Here is a 13,023-nt window from a genome sequence, read left to right on the forward strand (position 1 = left end):
CATTCAAGATTAGATTGGTGGATGGATGAAGAGGGGGTAAAGAGAGATTGTGTAATGAGACAGGGTTAATTAGTAATCTCATAGTAAAGGATCCTCTGGGGAAGAGTGATCATAAGAGAGATGGGAATAAGATATATTTAGGTTTATTTGCTTCTGTGCTGGTTGGGCCGAATGGCTTGCTTCCTGTTTCGTAACTTTGACGCATTTCTATGACTTTCAGTTAAAAAAACTAAAACTATAAGCCAAGTTAATTAAATACATAAACTTTAATTAATTAAATAAATAAAACAAGGTTATATAGGGATGACAGTGCAGGTGTGCCACAAATGCAGCATATGGGAGTATGTGGAGAGCATTGCGATCCCGGATGTCCATGTCTGCAGTAAGTGCCTGCATCTCGAGGAACTTCAGCTCAGAGTTGTTGAGCTGGAGTCCGGGGTGCAGACATTGCGGGGCATCAGGGCAGGGGAGAGTTTCCTGGACATTTTTATCTAGGATGCAGTCACATCCCTTAGGTTAGGTAGTGGTACAGGTCTGGTTAGTGGTCAGGCATAAGAGGCTGTGACCGCGACTCAGGTAGACAAGGGGACCCCAGCTGCAGTGCTGGAGGAGCCTCAGCCTTTGCCCTTGTCCAACGGCTATGAGATTCTTGCTGCCTGTGTGCATGAGGGCAAAGTCTGCAGGGTGGATGAGCAAGCTGACCATGGCACCATGGTGCAGGAGGCCATTCAAGTGGGTGGAGTGAAAAGGAATGCTGTAGTGGTAGGGGACAATATAGTCAGGGGTATAGATGCTGTTCTCTACAGCCGCGACCAAGGGTTCTGAAGGCTGCATTGCCTGCCCGGTGCCAGGGTTAAGGATATCTCCTTGCGGCTGGAGAAGAATTTGGAGAGGGAGGGGGAAGATCCACTTGTTATGATCCATGTAGGAACCAATGACATAGGTAGAGCTAAGAATGAGGTCCTGCTGAGAGAGTTTGAGGAGCTAGGGTCCAAATTAAAACGTTTTGGTCTCCTTATCTGAGGAAAGATATACTTGCCTTGGAGGCGGAGCAACGAAGGTTCACTAGATTGATTCCTGGGATGAGAGGGTTGTCCTATGAGGAGAGATTGAGCAGATACTTTCTCGAGTTCGGAAGAATGTGAGGTGATCTCATTGAAACATATATGATCTGAGGGGGATTGACAGAGAAGATGCCGAGAGGCTGGAGTGTCTAGAACTAGGGGTCACAGTCTCAGGATAAGGGGTCAGCCATTTAGGACTGAGATGAGGAGGAATTTCTTCACTCAGAGGGCGGTGAATCTTTGGAATTCTCTACCCCAGAGGGCTGTGGCGGCTCAGTCACTGAGTATATTCAAGGCTGAGATCGATAGACTTTTGGACTCTAGGGGAATTGAGGGCTATGGAGATCGAGCAGGAAAGTGGAGTTGAAGTCAAAGATCAGCCATGATCTTATTGAATGGCGGAGCAGGCTCGAGGGGCCGTATGGCCGACTTCTGCTCCCAACTCTTATGTTATGTTCTTATAGCGCCTTTAACATAGTAAAACATCTCAAGGTACTTCACAGGAGTATGATTCAAACAAAAACTGACACCAAGCCAAAGAAGGAGATACCAGGACAGTGACCAAAAGCTTGGTCAAAGAGGTCGGTTTTAAGGAGCATCTTAAAGGAGGAGAGAGAGGCGGAGAGGTTTAGGGAGGGAATTCCAGAGCTTAGGGCCTAGACGGCTGCCAACGGGGGAGCGATGAAAATCAGGGACGCTCAGGAGGCCAGAATTGGAGGAGCGCAGATATCTCGGTGGGTTGTAGGAGGAGGTTACAGAGATGCTGGGGGGGAGGGGGGGAGTGGGGGGCAAGACCATGGAGGGATTTGAACTGAAGGATGTGAATTTTTAAATCGAGGCATTGCCAGGCCGGGAACCAATGTAGGTCAGCGAGCACAGGGGGTGATGGATGAACGGGACTCGGTGCGAGTTAGGACACGGGGCGGCAGAGTTTTCGATGAGCTGAAGTTTACGGAGAGCAGAAGGTGGAGAGGCCGGCCAGGAGAGCTGTGGAATAGTCGAGCCTGGACAGAATAAAGGCATGGATGAGGGTTTCAGCCGCAGATGAGCTAAGGCAAGGGTCGGAGACGGGTGACGTTACGGAGATGGAAGTAGGCGGTCTTGGTGATGCAGAGAATATGGGGTCGGAAGCTCAACTCGGTCGAATAGGACGCCAGGGTTGTGAACAATCCAGTTCATCCTCCAATGGGATCGGCACAGCATGAAGGTAAAATGGGGGAGTGGGAAGAGCGTGCAGTGGTCATGGGTTTTCACTTGCGCCAACATCAATCCAGCAGTCATGAAACCAAACCATGCATCTGTCTCAAGTAGAGCTACAGTACCTGCTACGTTGGTACGTGGGCTAGGCAACACAGGGAAGGCACCAACATGTCCACCTCCCTCTACTATCGATTACCAACCAGCATGGTACGTCCGACATTCAGCCTTCTCCCTCCGTGGCACAGTTTTACCCCCCCCCCCCCCCAACAGGAGATCGCCCTACCTTGGATGCACTGCAGAGATCCATCTTCTGCTCTTATGGTGAAGGTTTCTCCGGGATTAACCTGAACCAAAATAACCTGCAACAAAGACGCCAGAGTTAGTTGCACACCAGGACTGCACCACGAAACCCTCCCCCACGACGCCCCTCCCTTGACAGTTGTGGCCATCCCGGAGGTGTGGTTACTGGGTAGTGATCAGAAGTAGGAATCCTTGCCTGTTTCCTCCTCCCTTACACGGGGTGGTGGGGTGGGGTGGGGTGGTGGGGTGGGGGGGTGGGGGGTGGTGGGTGGGGCGGGGCGGGGTGGGGGGGTGGGGCGGGGCGGGGTGGGGGGGTGGGGGGTGGTGGGTGGGGTGGGGCGGGGTGGGGGGGGTGGGGTGGGCGGTGCAGTGGGGTGAGGTGGTACTGAGCCCAGTTGTGGTGCCCCAGCACTGCACCAGCTGAGATCAGGTAACTCCGCACATCTTCGATCATGCTGTGTCCATCCCAAAAATCCTCATGCTAGCCGGCTGGGACGAGGATTATTGGGATGGACACAGCATGATCGAAGATGTGCGAGGCCACTTCAGAGGGCAGTTAAGAGTCAACCACTTTAGGCACTTTACAGCCTTCTGGACTCAACATCGAGTTCAACAATTTCAGACCATAACCTCGGCCCCTATCTTTATCTTTATTGTCCATTTTTTCTCTCTCTCTCACATGGCCGCTGTCGATCATTCTGCCATCGCCATTTACACTTCATCTAGAGTCATCTTTTGTTTCTTAACTTGTCCATTACCATCTCCTTTTGCCTCGCACCATCATCCCTTTTGTCTCTTAATCTCTCCTGTCTTCCATCCTATCACAGACCTTCCCTTTTGTTCTTTCCTCCCCTCCCCCCTTTCCCTGCCCCCTACACTTGCTTAAAAACCTGTTCCATCGCCAGCTTTTTCCAGTTCTGACGAAAGGTCATCGACCTGAAACGTTAACTCTGTTTCTCTCTCCACAGACGCTGCCTGACCTGCTGAGTGTTTCCAGCATTTTCTGTTTTTATTTCAGATTTCCAGCATCCGCAGTATTTTGCTTTTGTAAGAGTCAACCACGTTGGGTGTGGGACTGGAGTCACATATAGGCCCAGACCGGGTAAGGACGGCAGGTTTCCTTCCCCTGAAGGGACATTAGTGAACCGGTTGGGTTTTTACGACAATCCGACAGCTTCACGGTCACTTTTATTGACACCAGCTTTGTTAAAATTTCCATGGTGGGATTTGAGCGCTCATCCTCTGGATTACTCGTCCAGTAACATAACCACTACACCACCGTAACCAATATGATCAGTAATAAACAACAACATTCATTATGATTTTAAACAAAATTCACAATCTGCCGCTCGCCACTAGCTTGCAGATTAAATTTTCCCCAGTCTGGCTCTGACCAGTTGCTGAATTTCAACATTAACACAGTAAGGTCTTGGCTGTTAGATTATCGTGGTCCAGCATCGTGATAGGTGCCGGGCACGAGGAGGAAGAGCAGGGGAGTTTCCCCCCGGTGTCCTGGGTCAGTATTTGTCTGCCAAACGTCACTCAAAAACAGATGATCTGGTCATTATCATATTGTGGTTTGTGGGAGCTTGCTGTGCACAAATTGGCGGCCGTGTTTCCTAGGTTACAACAGTGATGACCCTTCAAAAGTACTTCATTGGCTGTAAAGCACTTTGGGACGTCCCGAGGTCGTGAAAGGCGGTGTCTAACTGCAAGTCTTTCCTTCACTAGGCAGAGATAAGAGTCACGGCAGCCTTCGATGTTGAGCTGTTGTGTCTAGGATGAGGCTCTACGCGGTTGCTATGACATTAAACAATCTCCAATCTTTCTCCTTTGGGATCTTCTTTAACCCAAAGTTTACAGATTTGGAAGAAAATATTTTCAGCTTTACCCCTCGAAATTTGAATGCTAAAGAAAGACTTGCATTTCTATAGCACCTTTCAAAACCACGGAACGCCCCAATGTGCTTCACAGACAATGAAATACTTTTTGAAGTGTAGTCACTGCTGTAATGTGAGAAACGCGGCGGCCAATTTGCGCACAGCAAGCTCCCACAAACAGCAATGTGGCCCCAGGACACCGGGGAGAACTCCCCCTGCTCTTCATCGAAATAGTGCCATGGGATCTGTTACATCCACCCGAGAGGTGGCGGATGGGGCCTCGGTTTAACGTCTCATCCGAAAGACGGCACCTCAGACAGTGCGGCACTCCCTCAGTACTGCACTAGGAGTGTCAGCCGAGGGGATACACTCAAGTCTCTGGAGTGGGGCTCGAACCCACGACTTTCTGACTCAGAGGCGATAGCGCTACCCACTGCACCACAGCAGACACAAATGTTCACGTCCCAATCCAGGATCTGGGCCCATAATCGAGGCCAAGAGAGCCTCCGCTGCATTGTCAACGGTGCCATCCTTCAGATGAGAATTTAAAACGAAGCCCCGTCTGCCTCTTCAACGTTAAACTCAATCACCCACTCCCTTCCTCTGAGCTGAGGGTGACCCCTTGAAGTCTCTCTGCAGTCCTCCTCGCTGTTTGCTTCTTCTAGTGTCAACCCCAGCTCAGTGGGCCGCACTCTCGCCTCGGAGGCAGGCGGTTGTAGGTACATAGGGGGAAAAATTCAGTATCGCCCCGTTTGGGGCGCCATTATCGGCCGTGCGCAAAGTTTAGCGCCTGGCGCTAATTATCGCCTCCGACAGCAAACTTGGCTTTTATCGCCCCTGGAGGTGATTGGAGCGCTAAATCAGGCGCTTCACACCTGTCTTAAGGCGCAAAGGCCGAGGAGTGAGGCGCTACCTCAGAGCGCTGGCGAAGCAAGGAAGGGCAAATCAAAATGAACCTGCAAAGTGCTGCTCAGTACTCAAAACTCCTTCACACAGCGTTGAATCTCTCCAGAAGTCTCTCTCTCTCTCTCTCAGAATGCGTGGTGCAAAAATGTCACCGACACAAAAAGGCAGGAAGCGGTCACCTTTAAATAGCGCTCCCCCAGTCCCTTTCTGACAGCAAAACGCTCCCCTCAACCTGTCCTTGCTAGCGGCAGGCGGTAAGGCAGGGGGCGCCACTCAATATCCAGTCCGGGGCGCTAACGGGGCGTTGCGCACTCGACTGACGTCACAATCTGCTGCCGCAGGAGATCGTGGCGGTAGTGTTTAGCGCTGCCGCAAAATGTCTAGTTAATTTCGTGAGTGGCGCAAACATCGCCGTGCCCGGGCGCTAGTTGCTTTGCGCCCCATTAGCGCCCTCTTAAGGCGCTAACGGGAGGCGCAAACAACTGAATTTTTCCCCCATAGTCCCCACTACAGAGACTTGAGCACATAATCCAGGCTGACACTCCCAGTGCAGTATTGAGGGAGTCGGAGGTGCCGTCTTCTGGATGAGACATTAACAGAGGCCCCGTCTGCCCTCTCGGGTGGATGTAAAAGGTCCCACGGACACTATTTCGAAGGAGAGCAGCGGAGTCATCCCCGGTGTCCCGGGCCAATATTTATCCCTCAAACTACATCACTAAAACAGACTGTCTGGTCATTTATCTCATTGCTGTTTGTGGGAGCTTGCTGTGCGCAAATTGGTGGCTATGCTTCCTACATTTACAACAGTGAATACCCTTCAAAACATAGAAGATAGGAGCAGGAGTAGGCCATTCGGCCCCTCGAGCCTGCTCCGCCATTCAATGCGATCATGGCTGATCATCCAAATTCAGTACCCTGTCCCTGCCTTCTCCCCATATCCCTTGATCCCTTTAGCCTTAAGAAATATATCCAACTCCTTCTTGAATATATTTAATGAATTGGCCTCAACTGTCTTCTGTGGTAGAGAATTCCACAGGTTCACCACTCTCTGGGTGAAAAGTACTTCATTGGCTGTAAAGCGCTTTGGGACATCCTGAGGTTATAGAAATATAGAAGATAGGAGCAGGAGTAGGCCATTCGGCCCTTCTCTGCCATTCAACGAGATCATGGCTGATCATCCAAACCCTAGCACCCGGTCCCTACATCGACAGCCATCCCAAACAAGCCCTATCCCCGTAACCCCACGTATTTAATCCCCCCCTAACACTAAGGGCCAATTTTTGTCATGGCCAATCAACCTAACCCGCACATCTTTGGACTGTGGGAGGAAACCGGAGCACCCGGAGGAAACCCACGCAAACACGGGGAGAATGTGCAAACTCCACACAGACAGTCACCCGAGGCCGGATTTGAACCCGGGTCCCTGGCGTTGTGAGGCAACAGTGCTAACCACTATGCCACCATGCTTATGAAAGATGGCGTCTAACTGCAAGTCTTTGCTTCACTAGGCAGAGATAAGAGTCACGACAGCCTTCGATGTTGAGCTGTTGTGTCTAGGATGAGGCTTTACGCGGTTGCTATGACATTAAACAATCTCCAATCTTTCTCCTTTGGGATCTTCTTTAACCCAACGTTTACAGATTTGGAAGAAAATACTTTCAGCTTTACCCCTCGAAATTTGAATGTTAAAGAAAGACTTGCATTTCTGCAGCACCTTTCAAAACCACGGAACGTCGGAAATGGTTTACAGCCAATGAGATGTAGTCACTGTTGTAACGTAGCAAACGTAACAACCAAGTGTCGGCCTGTGGCTCAGTTGGTCGCACACTCGCCTCGGAGTCAGAAGGTCGTGGGTTCAAATCCCACTCCATGGGACTTGAGCCCATAAATCATAGAATCATAGAAAGTTACAGCACGGAAGGGAGACCATTTCGGCCCATCGTGTCCGCGCCGGCCAACAAAGACCTATCCAGCCTCATCCCACTTCCCAGCTCTTGGTCCGTAGCCCTGCAGGTTAGAGCATCCCAAGTGCACATCCAAGTACTTTTTAAATGTGGTTAGGGTTCCTGCCTCTACCAGCCTTTCAGGCAGTGAGTTCCAGACCCCCACAACCCTCTGGGTAAAGAAATTTCCCCTCAAATCCCCTCTAAAACTTCCACCAATTACTTTCAATCTGTGCCCCCTGGTTTTTGACCCCTCTGCTAAGGGAAATAGGTCCTTTCTATTCATTTGTCTATGCCCCTCATACAGGAAACTTTTTTTTATCCGGCACCGACGGGACCGACGTGGTGCCGGTTCATCAAAAATTCCGGATAACCGAACGCTATAGTGAAAGATAGGGAGAGCTGACAGCTCCGTGTAAAGCAACAAACCCTGTTGCTTAGCAACAACTGTAGAACAATGGCCTCAAGTTTCAAGCGTCTCTGTAGCTTAGCAACAGCTGCAGCCACACCCTTGCACAGCAACAGATGGAAGGCGGCAAATAAATATGAAGTAAAACCTACTCCTGAATTTTGCCGGTTAACCGAGATTTCCGGTTATTTAGGTGCCGGTAAATCGAAAGTTTCCTGTAATTTTACACACTTCAATAAGGTCTCCCCTCAGCCTCCTCTGTTCCAAGGAAAACAGACCCAGCCTATCCAGTCTTCCCTCATAGCGAAGATTCTCTACTCACGGCAACATCCTTGTAAATCTCCTCTGTACCCTCTCTAGTGCAATCACATCTTTCCTGTAATGTGGTGACCAGAACTGCACGCAGTACTCTAGCTGAGGCCTAACTAAAGCTAGGCTGACACTCCAGTGCAGTGCTGAGGGAATGCTGCACTGTCGGAGGTGCCGTCTTTTGGATGAGACATTAAACCGAGGCTCTCTCAGGTGGACGTAAAAGATCCCATGGCACTGTTTCGAAGCAGAGCAGGGGAGTTATCCCTGGTGTTCTGGGCCAATATTTATCCCTCAACCAACATCACTAAAATGGATTATCTGGTCATTATCACATTGCTGTTTGTGGGAGCTTGCTGTGCGTAAATCAGCTGCCGCGTTTCCTACATTACAACAGCGACTACACTTCATTGGCTGTAAAGCGCTTTGAGACGTCCGGTGGTCGTGAAAGGCGCTATATAAATGTCATCTTTCAATTTGCGCACAGCAAGCTGCCACAAGCAGCAATGCGATAATGACCAGATAATCTGTTTTTAGATGTTCACTGAGCGTCAAACATTGGCCGGGACACTGGGAAGAACTCCTCTGCTCTTCTTCGAAATAGTGGCCGTGGGATCTTTTACGTCCACCTGAGGGGGCAGACGGGGGCAGGGGGGCGCTTCGGTTTTAACGTCTCATCCGAAAGACGAAATCACTAACACAGATGATTTGATCGTTACCCCATTGCTGTCTCTGGGATCTTGCTGTGCGCAAATTGGCAGCCGCGTTCCCTACATTACGACAGCGACTGCACTTCAAAAAAGGTACTTCATTGGCTCCAAAGCGCTTTGGGGCGTGCCGAGGTCGTGTGGATTTGGGAGTAGATGTTTTGGGGGTGGGGGAAAGCCGGATGCTTCCCCCCTCACCGAGGCTCGATACCCTACTGGTAATCGCTCCCTCTGCCTGAAGAGGGGTCTCTCGGGCCTCGGAGGGTGCTGAGCAGTCAGTGGGAGGAACGAGGGCCACGTAAACCTCCCAACGTTGCTGAAAAAAAATGTAATTGAGCATTCTGGCTCGAGTGAGCTCAGCCCCGGCCACCGTCTCCCACACGCAGAGCCAACAGGCCAAACGTTCATTCGACAATTGCAGACAACGCCAAGTCTCGAATAACATTTGGTTGCTAGGGCGACAGACAGCTGCTATCTGTCCGCTGTCTGTGGAGAGGTAACTTCAGTTCATTTGTCGAGCCCAGGGTGAAGTGGTACAGTGTGGAGCCTGCGCAAAAGGTTGGGGAGGGCGTGAGGGGTAGTGTACGGAAGGATACTCTACATAGAATGACACAGAATGAACAGCACAGAAACAGGCCATTCGGCCCAACTGGTCCGTGCCGGTGTTTATGCTTCACACGAGCCTCCTCCCACCTCACCTCATCTCACCCCATCAGCACATCCTTCTATTCCTTTCCCCCTCATGTGTTTATCTAGTTTCCCCTTAAATGCTTCTACACTATTCACCTCAACCACTCCCTGTGGTAGCGAGTTCCACATTCTAACCAGTCCCTGGGTGAAGAATTTTCTCCCGAGTTCCTGATTGGATTTATTAGTGACTATCTTATATTGATGGCCCCAAGTTTTGGACTCCTCCACAAGTGGAAACATCATCTCTACGTCTACCCTATCGAACCCTTTCACAATCTTAAAGACCTCCATCAGGTCACCCCTCAGCCTTCTCTCTTCTAGAGAAAAGAGCCCCAGCCTGCTCAGCCTTTCCTGATAGTTATAACCGCTCACTTCTGGTAACTTCCTAGTAAATCTTTTTTGCACCTTCACCAGTGCCTCTCTATAATATTTTTGTAATTTGAAGACCAGAAGTGTTCACAATAGTCCAAGTGTGGTCTAACCAAGGTTTGATACAAGTTTAACATAAGTTCTCCGCTTTTCAATTCTATCCCTCTGGAAATGGCCCCTAGTGCTTGGTTTGCACTTTTTATGGCCTCATTAACCTGTGTCGCTACTTTTAGTGATTTGAGTATCTGTACCCCCCGATCCCTTTGCTCATCTACCCCATTTAGACTTATTATCCAAGGAGTGTGTGACCTCTGTATTCTTCCTATCAAAATGCACCATCTCACATTTACCTGTATTGCACCAGATAATCTCCCACCTCCAACAGCCCCATCTAATCCTGGTGCATGAAACACAAAAAGTTAGTATGCAGGTGCAGCAGGTGATCAGGAAGGCCAATGGAATCTTGGCTTTTATTGCGAGGGGGATGGAGTATAAAAACAGGGAAGTCTTGCTGCAGTTATACAGGGTATTGGTGAGGCCACACCTGGAATACTGCGTGCAGTTTTGGTTTCCATATTTAAGAAAAGATATACTTGCTCTCGAAGCGGTTCAGAGAAGGTTCACTCGGTTGATTCCGGAGATGAGGGGGTTGACGTATGAGGACGTATGAGGAAAGGTTGAGTAGGTTGGGACTCTACTCATTGGAGTTCAGAAGAATGAGAGGCGATCTTATCGAAACATATAAGATTGTGAGGGGGCTTGATCGGGTGGATGCGGTGAGGATGTTTCACTGATGGGTGAGACTAGAGCTAGGGGGCATAATCTAAGAATAAGGGGCTGCCCTTTCAAAACTGAGATGAGAAACTTCTTCACTCAAGAGGGTAGTAAATCTATGGAATTTGCTGCCCCAGAGAGCTGTGGAAGCTGCAACATTAAATAAATTTAAAACGGAGATAGTTTCCTAGCAGATAAGGAAATTAGGGGTTACGGGGAGAGGGCAGGGAAGTGGACGTGAATCTAGATTCAGATCAGCCATGATCCTATTGAATGGCAGAGCAGGCCTGAGGGGCAATATGGCCTATTCCTGCTCCTACTTCTTATGTTCTTATGTAATGGCCTTTCTCCCCACCACCGGCCCACCATTTCCAATATTTTTTAAACTGGACAGGATGCAGAAGAGATTTACTAGAATGGTATCAGAGGATGAGGGACTTCAGTTATGTGAGGAGACTGTAGAAGCTGGGATTGATCTCCTTAGAGCAGAGAAGGTTAAGCGGAGTAACAACAGAAAATGCTGGAAAAACTCAGCAGGCCAGACAACATCCGTGAAGAGAAAATAGAGTCGACGTTTCGGGTCAAAACCCTTTTTCAAAACTGGAAAGGAAATGAAATAGATCGAAAGGCAGGGCTGAGAGAACAAGAGAAGTGAAGAGACATTAAGAGGTATTCAAAACCAGACGAGATGGTGGTAGGACTAGTGGAGACAAAAGACGGCTCAGATTCGGTGTGAAATGCTCTGGCAGAATGAGAGACAGCTGCCATTAAGCGGAGATTTGATAGAGATGTTCAAAATTATGAGGGGTTTTGATCGAGTAGATAGGGAGAAACGGTTTCCACTGACAGGAGGGTCGGTAACCAGAGGACACAGATTTAAGGTCATTGGCAAAAGATCCAGAAGGGAGATGAGGAAGGAAAAAAAATTGCACAGCGAGTTGTTGTGATCTGGAATGCGCTGCCTGAAAGGGCGGCGGAAGCAGATTCATTAAATATCAAAAGGGAACTGGATAAATACTTGAAGGGGAAAAATCTGCAGGGCTATGGGGGAAAGAGCGAGGGGGGAGTGGGACTAATTGGGGAGCTCTTTCAAAGAGCCGGCACACGCACGACGGGCCGAATGGCCTCCTTCTGCGCTGCATCATTCTATGATTCAGCAGCCTAGCCAGCCCCGAGGCTCTGGAATTCCCTGCCTAAACCTCTCAGCCTCTCTCTCCTCCTTTTTCGACGCTCCTTAAAAACCAACCTCTTTGACCAAGCTTTTGGTCACCTGTCTTAATATCTCCTCATCTGGCTCGGTGTCAAAATTTTGCCTGATAATCGCTCCTGTGAAGCGCCTTGGGACGTTTTACTAGCCTAACGGGGCTGTCTCAATGCAAGTTGATGTTTCTATAATAAATGAAAAAATGTTTAAAGAAAAGAACGCCCAATTTTTCTTTTAAAAAAGCCCTGATGATTTTCTCCACCCCCCCCCCACCCGACCCCCCGGTTTGCTCACACCAGTGATGATTAATCTTTAGTTCCTCGAGACTCCAGGACAGTCCTGGAGGGTTCCACAAGCCCGAATTCTAACCCACCGTCTGAGGCTAAAGTCATCTTTTTTTCCCCCCTGACTTTTTTTGACTGCTTTTGTTCCAGTAGCTACCGTGGCAATCTGACTCACACCCGGCTGTTGCCCCAGCAACTGTCAGTCGTCATGGCAAGCTGGCTGGTTCTGGGCACTGCAAAGCATGCTGGGGGGTGTAGTCTGTTGGCTAGGCCTCAGGCTTCGGGCCTGTAATCTAATCAACAGCCTGCACGGTCTGTGCAGCAGCCGGCATAATTTAGAACAAAAATGGAAAATTTATTTTCAATGATAAGTTTTGTTCAAGGAACCTTCTTTGTATATTAAGATATATCCGTATGCTGCATATTTTTTATGTGCCAGGTGAATGGATGGTTGCTTGGAAGCTAGGCCCTGGTTATGTAACACAACAGTTACAAGTAATGAGGAATAAACTGTGTCTTGTTGCTTAGCCGTACAAGCTGAATAAGGGGCTTAATTATGCAGTTTGTTAATATATACACCTCTGGAAAATCAGCAGTTACCGCTCCCTTTCCTGTTACCACAGCGACGCTCACAATGATCTCATTGTCAGGCCATTGGCCTAGTGACACTTTCTCAAATTCTCCCCTTTACACCGGCCCATACAATTTTGTGCTGATTTTGTCTTTGCGCCATAAAGGTCAAATATGTCAATGCTTTCTCCACCACTCTCCCACAAAACACTCTTTGAGCTTCACCTTGTATCTAACCCGTGCTGTACCTGCCCTGGGTGTGTTTGATGGGACAGTTTAGAGGGAGCTTTACTCTGTATCTAACCTGTGCTGTACCTGCCCTAGGAGTGTTTGATGGGACAGTTTAGAGGGAGCTTTACTCTGTATCTAACCCATGCTGTACCTGCCCTAGGAGTGTTTGATGGGGCAGTGTAG

At 49.2% G+C, this 13,023-nt stretch overlaps 1 protein-coding gene across 1 annotated transcript in view; it reads right to left on the bottom strand.

Moving 5' to 3' along the window:
- The window catches only part of fndc3ba (fibronectin type III domain containing 3Ba), a 480,942-nt gene that overhangs the window by 335,838 nt on the left and 132,081 nt on the right, over nt 1–13,023 (bottom strand). Inside the window, exon 3 of the mRNA XM_085989714.1 lies at nt 2,548–2,623. Within this exon, the coding sequence (XP_085845840.1) occupies nt 2,548–2,623 (76 nt within the window). The remainder of the gene's footprint in view (nt 1–2,547; nt 2,624–13,023) is intronic.

This window comes from Somniosus microcephalus, chromosome 6, assembly GCF_052327205.1.
Source record: "Somniosus microcephalus isolate GS21.2 chromosome 6, FLI_Smic_1.0, whole genome shotgun sequence".
Classification (NCBI taxonomy): domain Eukaryota; kingdom Metazoa; phylum Chordata; class Chondrichthyes; order Squaliformes; family Somniosidae; genus Somniosus; species Somniosus microcephalus.